At 57.3% G+C, this 13,542-nt stretch overlaps 1 protein-coding gene across 3 annotated transcripts in view; it reads right to left on the bottom strand.

Annotated features, from left to right (window-relative positions):
* The window catches only part of PHACTR4 (phosphatase and actin regulator 4), a 43,561-nt gene extending 31,061 nt beyond the window's left edge, over positions 1-12,500 (bottom strand). The window contains exons 1-2 of one of the 3 annotated variants that reach the window (XM_035345739.1): positions 12,428-12,500; positions 6,536-6,582 (exon numbers count right to left, since the gene is read on the bottom strand). In XM_035345739.1, coding sequence (XP_035201630.1) covers positions 6,536-6,551 — 16 coding nt within the window. In that variant the 5' untranslated portion in view covers positions 6,552-6,582; positions 12,428-12,500. Of the gene's footprint in view, positions 1-4,950; positions 5,022-6,535; positions 6,583-12,427 lie in introns of those variants that run through there. The other 2 variants (XM_035345741.1, XM_035345740.1) reach the window with 2 other exon arrangements.
* Between the last annotated feature and the right edge of the window lie 1,042 nt (positions 12,501-13,542).

Raw genomic sequence — 13,542 nt, forward strand, 5'->3', positions numbered from 1 at the left:
AGCCTCAGGGTGGCCCCCCAGGACCCCCCACCCCCAGCACAGAGCTCCACGGAGCTCCAGGTCACCCCCAAAACCCCCCCAGCACAGAGCTCCACAGGGCCCTGGGGCTCCCCAAAACCCCCTAGCACAGAGCTCCACAGTCTCAGAGTGCCCCCCAAGACACCCCCCAGCTCGGAGCCCCACAGACCCCCGGAGTCTCCCCCAAAACCCCCCAGCGGAGGGCCCTGGGGTGCTCCCCAAGCCCCCGAAGCCCCCCCCCCAGCTCGGAGCTCCGCGGCCCCGGTCGCGATCGCCCCCTGGTGGCCGCGCCCGGCTCGGCGCCGGCGGCAGCAGCCGGGGGGCTTCGGGGGGGCTTCAGGGGGCACCGGGGGGCTTCAGGGGGCGCCGGGGGGGCTGTGCCCGGCTCTGGGCACCGGTCCCGGCCTCCTTACAGGACCTTAGGGCGCTTCGCTTCCAGCTCCAGAGCAGGCTGAATGGTTCGAGGGGAAGCAGCAACTTTTATGTTGTTTTTAATGTGCAGAGGAGCAGGAATGCACCGTAAGCCGGCCAGTTAAATCCTTCAGAAACCCTAAAACCTGGGCTCGTTGAAGCAGGGCAAGGCCAGGCTGGGCTGAAGCATCATTTTCCCCCAGTGCTCCTCAAGCTGACCACACCGTGCTCATCACCGGTCGCACCAGGCTCCGTCCCACACCCGCAGGAAAGCCACGCCAGGTAGCGGGGGTTTTTGTTGCATTCAAGCCTTTCGGGAGACAAAAGGCACCTTCAGAAATCAGAGCTGGGAAAAAAGCAGCGATAAGGCGTGGGTGTTCAACCCGACCAGCTGCTGGCTCAGCTAACACCCTTTACAGCTCGCAAGGGCACCAACACCACCGCAAACATTCGGTGTTGGGGTTTTTTTCCAAGCCAGCTTTGCCATTCAGCACGGACACATTGCCGCTGCGTGACCCAAGAGAAACAGTAATAATAAAAGTCACTTCGTTTAAACTAAACCCACTTACCTCTGGTTCCAGGCAGGCTTCTCCTATCCCCAGCCCCCATAAAATCCGCTACCGAAGTCTCCCGAGGACGCACAGAAAACAATGTTCCAGAGGGCAAGGTGAATTTAAGGTCCAGGCTGAAAATGACAACTAGAAACTCTCGCAATCTAACACTTCTGCTCGGCGCCCTACTTACTGAACCACAATACCTCCACGTTCACTAGTTCACGGCGAGTCGGCCTGAATCACCCCGAGGACTGGTTACATGCCCTACAAGGTTTTCTCTCTTAATACGAGGAGTAAGACGGCTCAGCTCCATCGCAGAGCGCTCCAGCAGGTCCAGCATCTCCCACCCAGCACCAGCCTTCGTCCCTCTATCTCCCTCCAGCCAGCCCTTAAGACAAAATTTCTCCCTCCCAGCACATCCGCAGCTTGGACCCCAAACCACAAAACCACCAAAATTAACGCTGCTTTCCTCCAGGCAGAGCTGTCTGCAGAAGCCACGTGCCCGTTTACTACCAGAGCTTCGGAAGCCTCTCAAAATGGGCTGCCAGAGTTACGAGGACTCCGGACGGCCAGCAAAAAAAATCTGTGAAACTCTTGGCTCGGAGTCGCAGAGAGATGAGGCGAGAGTTTGGGTTCCTCTGGTTGTTCAGAGGGGGAATTCCTGGGCATATATTTTTATTATTACTCATTTTTAAGTGCCAAGCCAACCAGGAGGGGGATAGCTGAGCTGAATCACTTGCAAACGCGGGAGGCAGAACTCGGCACGCATTGCCCCGGGCACCCTGACAGCACTCAGCACCTGATTTGCGCTAAGAACCCGAATGTCCATTGCAAATTCGGGAACAAAAGGCTGTCAGGATTGTTTCCCGAAGGACTTTCCTAACGTGTCAAGTGCACTCCTTACTTAGGATAATGCTCTCGGGTAGGTTAGAGAGTGTTTAGTTCACATTTGACCATTTTTCCCCTAAATGCTACCAGCATTGTTAAACGCCTGTCCTGGCGGCAGCCTCAAAGCAGCTCGGCTCCAGCTGAGGCTTTGTCACCAGGGGATTCCCACCCAGCCGGTCCCCAGCCCTGCTCCGAGTCCTTCCACGATTACAAAGGACACCGAGTGCCCTGCCTGCCCCCCGCGTGGATCGCTCCCTTCTGGAAAGGCACCCAAGGGACCGGAGGGATGGCCCTGGAGCTCCGAAGCCTTGCCCTGTTTCTGCAGAGAGGAAGGCACCGATGGCAGCGGGCACCTCCCTCAGCCCCGGCCCTACACGGGCTCAGGGCTGCGGGTTTAGGACCTGGCCCTGCTCAGGGCTGCGGGTTTAGGACCTGTCCCACGCAGGCAGCTCCACCTGTGGCTGGCAAAGTCCTCGCCTCTGCCGCCAGCCGCCGATCCGCGCCGGAGTCACCAGGTGGGGACTCACGCTCACGATCTCTCTCCCTGGATTCAAACCGAGCCCACAAGGAAAACATTTTCCATCCCAGCAGCCACTCCCTCAGCAGAGCTGCTAAAAACAAAAGGCTTCATGAACAAAGGGCGAGGAGAACGCCGCTTGGCGGACACCTTTGGCGCAGAAGCAGCAAACTGGTTTTCCCGAGCAGGTTTTGTTTTCCCCTCGCACACTTTGCCAGGCTGAAGCCTTCGGCTCACTCCCAGGTCCCCACCGGGAGGAGATGCTCCTTGGGCCAAGGACGAGCAGCAGCAGGGGACCCACACGTCCCAGGTATGAAATTAAAGCGTTATTTCAGATCCCAGGGCAGCAGGCTGCTGGAAGCCGGTGCTTAAAGCGTCTTGGGACAGGCTCCCAGCAGCGAACCTTGACCAAAGCACCCGTCACTTCTGAGCATCAAAGGCAGCAGTGCCAGCACCCGCTCGGGCGATGCAGCCCCGGGATGGCTTGACGCTTGGTTTCGATCTCAGCTTCCTCTGCCACAGCTGGGTTGCTAAAAGTTGGCAGCGGTGGACGCACCCCGCTACCAAGCGCTGCTTCCACGGGCGTGCTTTGGATGAGGAGCGATCTCAAAGCCCTGTTACCTCCGCACGCGCCACGATCACGCCCTCGTTTCCATCAGGGCTCCGAGCCTCAGAGCATCCGATGGCACCGCTCTCGTTTTTGGGGGGTGAAAATGGGGATTGGGAAGCCAGCCACGCTTTCTGCCAGGACCAAGCAGCAAAGCTCGTGCAATAGAAATATTCACATTCCGAGCCCCCCTGCCTTTCCTCAGGCTATATTGGGAGCCTGAGTGCCCAAAAGTAGCAGATTCGGGTCACGCTGCTTTCCTTATGAGGCATGTAGCCCAGCGTAGACGCTAAAACAAATCACTTCTTTGTTTGCACAGAGGTTAAGGACTTGAAGAGCATTTCCTATTTTTAGTAGGAAAAGAATTGGGAAAAAGTAGCACAGCAGGAGGTAGGGTGATGAAAGTCAACCTCGAATAAAGAAAGAACTGCCGAAGGTTCTTCAAGCAGCCATGAATTTGGTATCTCAAGTGTTGTTCTGTAACAGGAGCAGCTTTGGGCAGGAGCCTGTGGGTGCAGCTACCACAGGGTTTATCCCGAAACCCGCAGATGAAGCCTGCGGCCACGAGCAGAAATTTGAAAGGGGGCACTGAACTCCAGGAGCGAAAGGCACCCCAGAACAAAAGCTTGCTGTGGATAAAGGCAGCGCCGAGCTCCCCGATGGCAGCTCAGGAATGCTCAGCTCGGACACAGGTGAGCTGCAGGCCCCTTTCCTCATCAGGCTGCTCCAACACCTCCGCTTTGCAGGAACCACGGGCATAAGGTGAGGCTTGTCCCGCCAGGCACGAAGCTTCCACTTCAATATTTGCTTTTTAAGGGTCTCACAACTTACAGGCAGAGAGAATGCCGGCTCTGAAGATGATCCCTTCACCAAGGAAAGGGCCGGAGCTTTGTTCACGGCAGCCTAAGAGGAGAGCAGGCTCCAGGAGGGCTCTGGGCAGCGTGGGCAGCGAATGCAAGAGCAGAAACGCGCTCCGAAAATAGAGCGTGATCCCTCACCCTCAGCGCTCCGACAGGAAGGATCCGAACGGGGTGCAATGTTCCAGGGCTATTTCCCTTCAGCAGATCACTTGCGTAGGTGGGACCTCAGAAAGAGGAGAAACGGCCGACACACGGCCTCTATTTAGAACTCATTTATTCCTCTCGCCGGCCTCCATCCTCCCACCGCCCGCGGGGCTGGGGGCAGCGCGCTGCCCAGAGCCCCCCGCCACCCCGCTCCTACCACTCCAACGTCTCTGCTGCCTCCAGCGGGTCTCCAGCACTGCTCGGCAGCCGGAGGCTCAGCGTTTGACGCATTCCCTAAGCCGGTGCCAGTCGCACAGGCACAGCCGACAGCGAACTGCATTTTGCTTAGTCCAGCACGAGAGGGAAGCTCAGCCACCTGACGCTGCCCCGGCTGTACAACGCAGGCACGGCCACGTTCCTGACGCGGTTACAAGCTCGAGGCCACGGCCCAAGGCTCGCGAGGAGTTTCTGTACGGTCTTCTCTCTGCTTGGAGAACCCACCCGTGGCTGGGTTGAGAGGAAATTTTTAAGTTGCATACCTGCTCTAAGATAACCGTGTATAAACAAGCTCTGAAACTTCTCCGCAGCTGCCTGGAGACCAAGCTCCTAGTAGTCTTCAGGGATGAGCACGAATTAAAATCTGAAGACAACAGCAAATTTCGTTTTTAATTAGCCAGGGCAGGCAGCCAAAGAGGAGCTCCCCCACCCACCCATGGCTAGTGAAGCCTGACAGCTAAAAAGGATTTCTGCTCGACTGTGCGGTCCCAGCGGCCGCTCGAAGCACACCAGCTCTGAACACGCGCCCGTGCAGTTAAAACAAAAGCCATGCAGCACTGTGAGGGCAGTTAATGTACAACCAGGTAAGGACAGCAACGCATCAAAAAGCGCCAGGCTTTGAAGGAACAAAGGGCACGGACTTGAGCGCAGCTCCTGCGCGCAGCTCCGCCTTACCTCATCTCCAGCCTCAGAGCCCGGAACAAGCCAGGAGTCCTGAGCTTAGCAGCACTTGGAGAATGAGCATCCTTAAAAGCAAAGTAATTTAAAAAAAAAATAGCAATAAGAGACCCAGCTGTTTCTATTGTTAACGCGGGGCTCTTAGCTCCCAGCACTGACACCACCAAGCTGCACGAGGTGTCTGAGTGTGCAAAGACCAAGCACAGATGCTCCATCCTCACCCCTCACAGCTGAATTCAGAGGGAGAGGGGAGGCAGGTCTGGGGAGGCAGTTCTGCTTCAGCTGGCACCACGCGAACGGGACACGAGGCCTTTCCCATCCCAGGCCACCAGCGCTGCTCAGATCAGGAGTCAGAGCTCCCAGGAACCTCGACAGGCTCCAAGCCCATGGGGTTGAGCAGGGAGCTGTCGTCTCCGCAGCCTCGGCTGCCAGCGCCGCGCTCCCTTCACCCACCTCCCCCGGAAAGGCAGCAGCTGGGCTCAGCTTGCCCCAAGCAAACCGTAAGGGAAAAGCGGTCACCACAAACCGAACGCGCGCCTTCCAGGCTAACAATCAGAGGCCACAGCAGCAACCCTGCCGCCAGGATTATAAGCCCGACGTGTTTTTATGCAGCGCGCACTCGGCTCGGAGCTGTTGCGCGAGTCAAAACCGAGCCTTCAGCGGCCGGGCTGGTAGACCTGCCACGCCGAGCACGTCAATTCTCACGTTTTAAGGATGGCGTCACCCGACTGCAGGGGAGTAATCTAGAAATAATCGCTGCGGTCACGCAGCTGCACTTCCTCACAAGCCGGGGAGGTTTCACCAACTGCCCCAGCGTGGTCCACGAGATGTGAGGTTAACACGCTTGGTGGAGAGCGGCTTCCCACGGGGCAGGCAAGAGCTCTCCTGCAAATCCCGCTTCAATGGCGGAGGAAAAAACGGCCGTAAAACCAGTGCCTTGCACCACCACGTTAGGCAAACAGTTGGAAGAGTCACTGGAGCATTCTTTAAGGCAAAACTCTACCGCTGTTAGTCGCAACCAAACGCTTGCATCAGATAAACCTCACAGCAAAGAGTTTGCTTGCCTCAGGTCAAGTAGTAGGCAGCGCCTAAAGCAAGAGCTTTCAAGCCAAATTTTAATTTTAAAAAAAACATCTCACATCTGCAAGAGGGAGCAGCCTAGGGAAATAAATTCAGAAAGAAATCGGGCACTACCAGGAGCTGATCCTTCTTTCTGGCTTGCCACGTGCCTCGCTCAAATCACACACCAGCTCAGAACTTCTAGCCCCCTACCCATTCAGAAAGGGGATGTTATTTGTTTTCAAGAGCTGGGGATATTCAAGGCACTCGTATTCCAGCTTTCACAGATGGGAGATTTCAAAAAAGATCTTCCAGATGTTCAGTACGCAGCTCTGATCGGTTCCGGTCCGCACCGTTACTGCGGCGGAGTTGCAACTGGTGCATCTGGCAAACGATCTCATTTTCTAATCATCATCTACACGTGAATTAAAGACGAAGTTTGAAATACCAAGGTTCATTACAGTACTGAGCAAACGAAGAAAGAACAGGTCGACGACCGACGGTAAGACAGCTGGGTACTCACCGGTGTTCTCCTCCATTCCTCTTGCACGCTAGCTTTCTGAGCAATTCCTGCAAAAAACAGGAAACAGAATTGAGACAAATTAAATTTCCAAGCGTGACCAAAGCCTGGGGTTCATTTCACTTCCCTACCAGCTCTGCTCAGCCCACACATAACAGACGTGCAGAGGACCCAGAGCAGGAATCCTGCCCCAAAGTAGGAACAAGAGCGCGGTGCCTTCACCCCTCTGTGAAGGCGTCGGCAGCCTCTGAGCACGCATGGGGTGAACGGGAAAGAAAAGCGCAACCAAGTCAAGGTGCGACAGCTGCAAAGCATCAAACCTTCCCTCCCAGGGAAAAAAAAAATCACGTCTGCCTCCTCGAAAGGACATGTGCTTCCCGTAAAAGGGAAGGGCTCATGCTTATCTAGCAAAAACAGAACAGCACGTGCACGGAAGGACTGCAGAGCTCACGTCACGTCAAGATGGTTCTGAGTGTACCGGGGAAAGAGGACAAGAAGGAGGAACCAGGGTTAGCAGCAAGCGCAGCTTTTCTTTGGAGAAACTTCTGAAATGAGGTGCAAGAGGAACTGATTTTGGGGAAATCAGCAGACATCTCGATTCTGACCTACGTGTGCAGCTCCATAAAAACACCTTCAGCATTTCAGAAAGAGGGAGCCTCTGTCCTGGGGAAGCTCAAATGAAAACAAAACCAAGAAACGTCAGCAGGCGCAGCACGGGGGGCTTGGGAAGAGCTCTGTCCGTGGCCTCTTTCAGCCCAACCCTTCACCACGAAGCCCAGGAGGGCTCAGCACCTCGGCCCATCCCCGCTGCTGGAGCTAACAGGCTGGAGTCACCTCCAGCCGACAACCAGCCGAGCTCCCAGCACGTGCTGGCTCCCACGGCGGCGGCAGAGGAGAGAAGCCCAGCACGGCCCCGCTGGAGGTGGCTCCGAACAAGGCAGCGCCTGCAGGGCTCTGGGGCTTCGCTCTGCTGAGCTGCGTGGGCGAGAGGCTTCTTTTGATCGGGCGGCCGCGCTCCGGGCTACCTCGCTGCTGCAGCCGGAACAGCGCCGCGGCAGCATTCTGCGACGGGGAGAGCGCCTCGATATTAATTAATTAATGCTCAAAGCATCGCTGGCAAGCACAGCTTTTCAATGGCTTTGCACGGGGAAGCGCTGTCTGCGCGGATAGGGGCAGCGAGTCGGGCACCCCAGAACATCAGGCGGTCTTCGCCTCGGAGGTGGGTTGCGCTGAAGTTCTTCAGGAAACACCCCGAGGATCCCTAAAGCTTAACCCATGGACACCGCTGAAACAGAGCTAACTCACCTGTTACGGACAGCACCTATCCTAAAGCCTGCATCAACAAGGACACCACGTGCAAAAACCAGGCCGAAGGCTCCCCACCGAAGGCAGAGGAGCACCAAGGTTTTTACGGGCATCCAGCCAGCACCTGCGCACAGACCAAACCCCCCCCTCAGAGCAGCTCCACCGCACGGGGAGTTTGCGCGTCGGGTCTCCCTGCCTGCCCTGTCGGGGAGGGGAAGCAGGAGAGAAACAAAAGCAGACACCTCAAAGCCTCCGTTAAGCTCAGCGCGGATGACAGCAGCCCTCCTACTCCCCCGAAGCCACCAGGGAGTTGGCTTTAATTTGCCTTTCAAGGGCATTCCTGCACAGGCTGCGCTGAGCTTTGCATATTACAGGGGGCACGTTTGTGCCCGGAATACCAATGCTGGCGGCCCTGCTCGCCGCTGGACACCGGCTGGATGCACCAAGGACATCCGTCATCGCCTGCCAGCGTGGCTGCGAGCACCTCCGCCCGTAGCGGGAGGGATGCTCGCAGCACAGCGCTGCAGCCAGCCAGCTGCTTATTAACAGCACCAGCTTAAAAGGCACAGCAGAGTCCGAGCGCGAGGCTAGAGCGAGCGGCGGCAGGGCTCCCGGCGTTTCCACCAGGCTGCCGAAGCAGGGACGCGTGTCTCTGCCTCGCCAGGGAGCGGGCGCTTGCTCACCCGAGCCACGGAGCAAGCAGCGCGCACCCTGCTGCCAGCGGGTTATTTGGGAAGTGCTCTGCAAACAGGCGCCTGGGACTCCCTGCCCTGCCGAACGCAGAACCGCCGTTAGCCCCTACCAGCTCGGCCGTTCCCTCGGCAGCTGCGTGAGGTTCCCCTGCCCCAGCGAGCCACGTGCTCCCAGCACGGCTCCTGCCACTGCTCTCAATGCCCCTCGGCACCCCGGGCAGCAGGAGCGCAGCCTTTGTCTGGCTCGCTAGCTCAAACACATGGCCTTTTTTTTTTTTTTTTCCTTTGCTCTTGTACCAATCTAAGAATATATTCTTGTTCCGTCGACTCTGAACTCGCAACAGCAAGGTGATGGCTTTTTTCCAGCTCAGCAGCTGCACAACAGGGGAGGACAGCCTCGCAGCCGTGCCGCGGTGCTTCCTGAGCCGCTCTCTGCCCCATTTCTTCTTGGAAAAGCAGGGAACGGGGCGGGCCCCAGCTCTGCCCCCGGGCTCAGCTCCATCGCGTGCAGTCCCTCAGCAGTGCGGGGTCCGGATCTCCGTGCACGTCGCTGCTCCTTGCTCCAGCTGCCCTGCACACAGGCAGAGCCGCCCCAGATGCGAACCAAACCGCCCGCAGGAGCACGCCACGGGCTGGGGACAGGCTCCTGACACCCCCAGCTCCAGACCCCGAGTCGCTGCCAAGCTGCGGACCGCGGCTCCGTGTTTTTCCAGCCTCGGGCGAGCCAGGCAGGGCGGCTTTGTTGATCGCAGCTCACCTACTTTGTGTGTGCTCATTTGCAGCAAGCCTTGCCCACAGCCCTCGGCCGCTGCGCGCTTTCGGATGCCTTCGCAGCGAAGCTCATTAGCTGCACCGCTCTCCTCGCAGGCGCCTGATCTAGCGCTGCCCGTCTCCTCCACTAACACCAAACAGCCTCTCTCAGACTGTGGGCTGTTTCAAGAAGTCCAACTAAAACCAAGCCAGCGTGGGCTGCTTTCCCCCGCCCCCCGGCTAAAGTACAGAACTGACAGCTCCTCCAACGCGAGGTGGCACGCTGCCTCTCCGCGGCGTCTCCCAGCAGGCTCGCCTTGGGCGTGCGAAGGCAGTTTTCCGCGCTGGCTCAGCTCTAAATCACCGCTCCTCAGCCCAGACAGCAGCTGGGCAGCTACCACAGGGCTCTGACTGTAATGAGACAAAACCAGAGGCTGCCTGGAAAAAAAAAAAATAAGGGTGTGGGGGAGGGACAGGATGCTCTCCTAACGGTCCTGAGCTGTCCCCATTAGCAGGGGAGAGGGAAAGGGAGGCGTTAATAAGCACCAACTCGCCCGAGGAGCAGGGTCTGGCATTAGCCCATTAGCTAGCGCCCACGAAACGAACCCAAGCTGGCTCGGCGACCTCCCAGAAGACGCTTTCTTGCGACCCGGCGTGCTGCTGGAAAAAGTCAGGCAATAAATGAAACGCGAGCAGGACTCAGAGCACCAGCTCCATCCTGCTTCGCGGCCGTGTCTGTGAAACGCGCGCTGCAGAGCGGGTCCCCCTGGACCCGAGGACAGCTGAGACCCGCAGGGGACACGCAGGAGCTGACAGGCAGCGGGACACCAAGCACAGGGCTGGCCGCAGACCAAGGCCGGCTCTGAGCAGCCTGCTCATCAGTCGGGGCAGGTTCTGAGCCTCCAGCTCGCCAAATTTTACTCAGACCAAGCCACCAGAAGGATTTCTTTCAGCGCCTCGAGCCCAGCTTTTCAGAAACGTCTGTGGCTGGGCTCACATCAAAACCTTACCGACTGCACCACCAGTTCTGGTCGTCCATCCCTTTCCAGAAAGGCACTGAAAAACACAACGATTTATTCTCTCATCCACCCATTACTCATTCCGGGAGGACAGATGAGAGGATTTTTGCAAAGCTGAGATAACTCCACCTAATGCCACGGGTACGCTGCCCATGGAGCCCCATGAAGTCCCCAGGGGAAGGGCTGAAGTAACTCCATTTATCCGCGCCAGCCGTGAGATTAAGAGCATGGTAAACAATATTAAAATTCTTTTCTACAAAGCAAAATAACTCAACAGCACGGAGCGGTTCTCCCAAGGGGCAGCTTATAGCACGGGTGCAGAAGAGTTTAAATACCACGAGGGAAGTTCTCCTGGCACGCAGCTTCTGCATGCCAGCAAAAAAAAAAAGAACAGATGAAGCACACCAAGCGCACTACTAAAAATTCAAGCCAAGGTGTGAGGGTAGCTCCAAAATCCTGCTGGACCAAGCAGTGCAGACAGGAGGAGACGCACGAGCCCTTCTGCGGGTCAGCAGAAGCCAAAACGATCGCCTGTTTTTCTGACTTCATCTAGTAACAAATTATTTCCACCTACAAAACCCCCCCGTTTTGCTCGTGTCCTCCAATCGTCAGCGTTTGCTACAAAACGCTGCTTTCCAAACCCTCCGAGCAGCCTCCGCTGACCCAGTTTGTTCCACGCACATCACAGACGGAGCGAAGGGGAGGTCAGCTCCTCCGCGTCCCGGAGGTAAATCAGAATATTCCCACCCCAGAAAGCGACACAGATTAAAGCAAGTTGTTCTCGCAGCCCGAGCTGGCAACGCGTCGACGAGCACGGCTCGCTGCACCGATCGTTAGCAGCCCTGCAGCTTCCCTGGCTTCACGAGGGTCCCAGCTCTTCGACCCGGAGCACGGCGCGCAGCTCCCCGCCTGCTGAAGAGCCAAACACGGCGGCTGCTGGGCGGAAGGGAAAAGACCTTGTAGGAGAAGCGACAGCAACGGAAAGAGAGGGAAAATTCAGAGGTGTAACAACCAGAAATGCAGTGCAAATAGAGCACTCGGACGACTGGTTTTGAGAAATCCGAACTGAGCAGGCGACGCAGCACATGAAAGCGGCAGCTTTCCGTCGCGGATGCAGCGTTTAATAACGGGCTCCCCAAGTAAACAGCAAATAATCCTCTGCAGCGCGGCAGCTGCCTGTGGGGGGCACAGTCCTATAACATTACCAGCGAGGATCTGGGAAGGGAAGGGAGCTGCGTCCTCTGTGGCCGCGAGGTGTGCTCGGCCAGGGGCTTTTTTTCCCCTCTTTCATCATTTTTACGGTTCGTTCAGCGAACCCTCACGCTCACCGGCGCGCTGTGCGGAGCGCTGAGCACTTGCAGCTCTGTCGCAGAGCGGCGCTCAGCCTCGGACAAGGCAGTGGTCTGCCCGTGCCTCAGTTTCCCCCTCTTCAAGGCAGGAGAACTGCCATCATAAAGCACGTCAAAAAGAAATGAAAGCTCCCGAACAGGGCTCCCACCCGGCCAGCCCACCCCGCTAACGTGCCAAACAGCCAAGTTTTTCCATTGTTCCCCTCGAAACAGCTCACAAACTCTCAAGACAGCCCCCTCCGGCCTCTCCCAGGCGTCTCAGTTCCCCGAGCCTGAAACAAAAAGCCAGGAGCCTGGAAGAACGCACGGCACCGAGGTTACTTCCAAGCTCCCGGTGACAAATGCTGTTTCTTTTTAGCCAGCAGAACAGCAAACACCCATTCGCCTCCAGGCCTCCTGGCAGCCCATCAGCGACGCTGGAGGCGTGGACGCGCTCGGGGAAAAAGCCTGCAGCAGGAACAGAGCAGAGCAGCTTCCCTGCGCGCTGTCCTTGAAGCGGCCGAAGGGCTCGCCTCGACCAAAATTATCTCCCTGGCAGAGGCGGCGTAAAATGAAAGCAGAAGGGCTGAGCAGCGCGGAGGGCAGACGCTCTCGCTCCTGCACAAGTGCCCACACTGGAAGCTGACAGAGGAATGAGAGCATCCAAAGGGAGGCAGCAAGGCACGGCTGTTCCTTGAGCAGCCTCCCCAAAAACACAAGCCCTAAGCCACTGAAAGCTTGAGACCGTCCCCCCCCTCCGGATTCCTGGCTGACAGCTGAGCTGCAAAACTTCAGCTCTACCTCTGCTGCTGAGTAGAGGTGGAAGTCTCCCTAGAAGGCTTGACGGATGTGCTCCTCACCTGCAGGTCACCCCCCCGTCTGCGTGCGGCTGGTATTTAGCGCCCCGTCCCCTCCGTCTGTCCGACACTGAGCGACACAGCTCGGAAAGGTTTCCTAAAAGACAAGCTTCTGGCTGGCGAGCACGCCCAGCGCTTCACCGCGTCGCTCAGAAGCTGCCCCACAGCCGCAGAACGGTTCTGCAAAAACCTCTCCCATAAATTAGAGGAAGGCGTACACACAGACACGGCGGGCTGAACACCGTGACCCATCTGCAGAGGCCCGAGACGGGAACTAAAGGCAACCCGGAGCAGAAATTGATTAGAAAAGAGCCGGGGGACCAAGCCTGACGTAATTACGTCAGGATGTCGAAGACATTCTGGTCGTCCACGAAACCACCACCCGGGACTTAAATCTACCAACACACACAGATTACCGAAATGTGCTAATAAATTTGGACGGCGAAGACGGCAACACTCCCATTCTGCTCGTCCCCCGACGAATCCGGGCACCCCGAAAGGAGAGGGGGAGAAGAGCTGAGGTGTTCAGAGCAGCTCCCACGGAGGACCCCAGTTCTCCAGCTGCCCGGCTCACTTTGGCAGCGGGGCTGAAGGAAACGAACCCACTCACCAGCGCCTACCCCAGCACGCTGCGGGCAAAACCCAATAAATATTTCAAATAGAGCTAATTTGCCCCAAACCCAGGCCGCCCATACTATTTCTTTCCGCTTTTCAAAACACGCGAGATGACAAACTGAATTCTCGAGCACAGCAGCCCCACATCGGGAGCAACATCACCACTGCCTGAGCTACCACAGCATGCCTCAACAGCTCCAGGAACGCCAGCCTCGGTTTCTGCAGCAGAGCAAGGCCTGTGTGAATTTAATTAGTGCAGTAATGGGAAGCACGTGGGGGACCGGGAAATGCCTGGCATCCCATTCATCTTCCAGAGGGCTGCACCAGCCTAAAGGGAAGGCATTCAGGAGCTGGTCCCTGTGCCTCAGGCCTGTGGATATTCAGAAACAAGGCTTGAATTCCACCCCCCCAAAAGCTATAAACCAACACGCGGAATAAACGTTG

The sequence above is a fragment of the Oxyura jamaicensis genome, chromosome 23, assembly GCF_011077185.1.
Source record: "Oxyura jamaicensis isolate SHBP4307 breed ruddy duck chromosome 23, BPBGC_Ojam_1.0, whole genome shotgun sequence".
Taxonomy (NCBI): Eukaryota; Metazoa; Chordata; class Aves; order Anseriformes; family Anatidae; genus Oxyura; species Oxyura jamaicensis.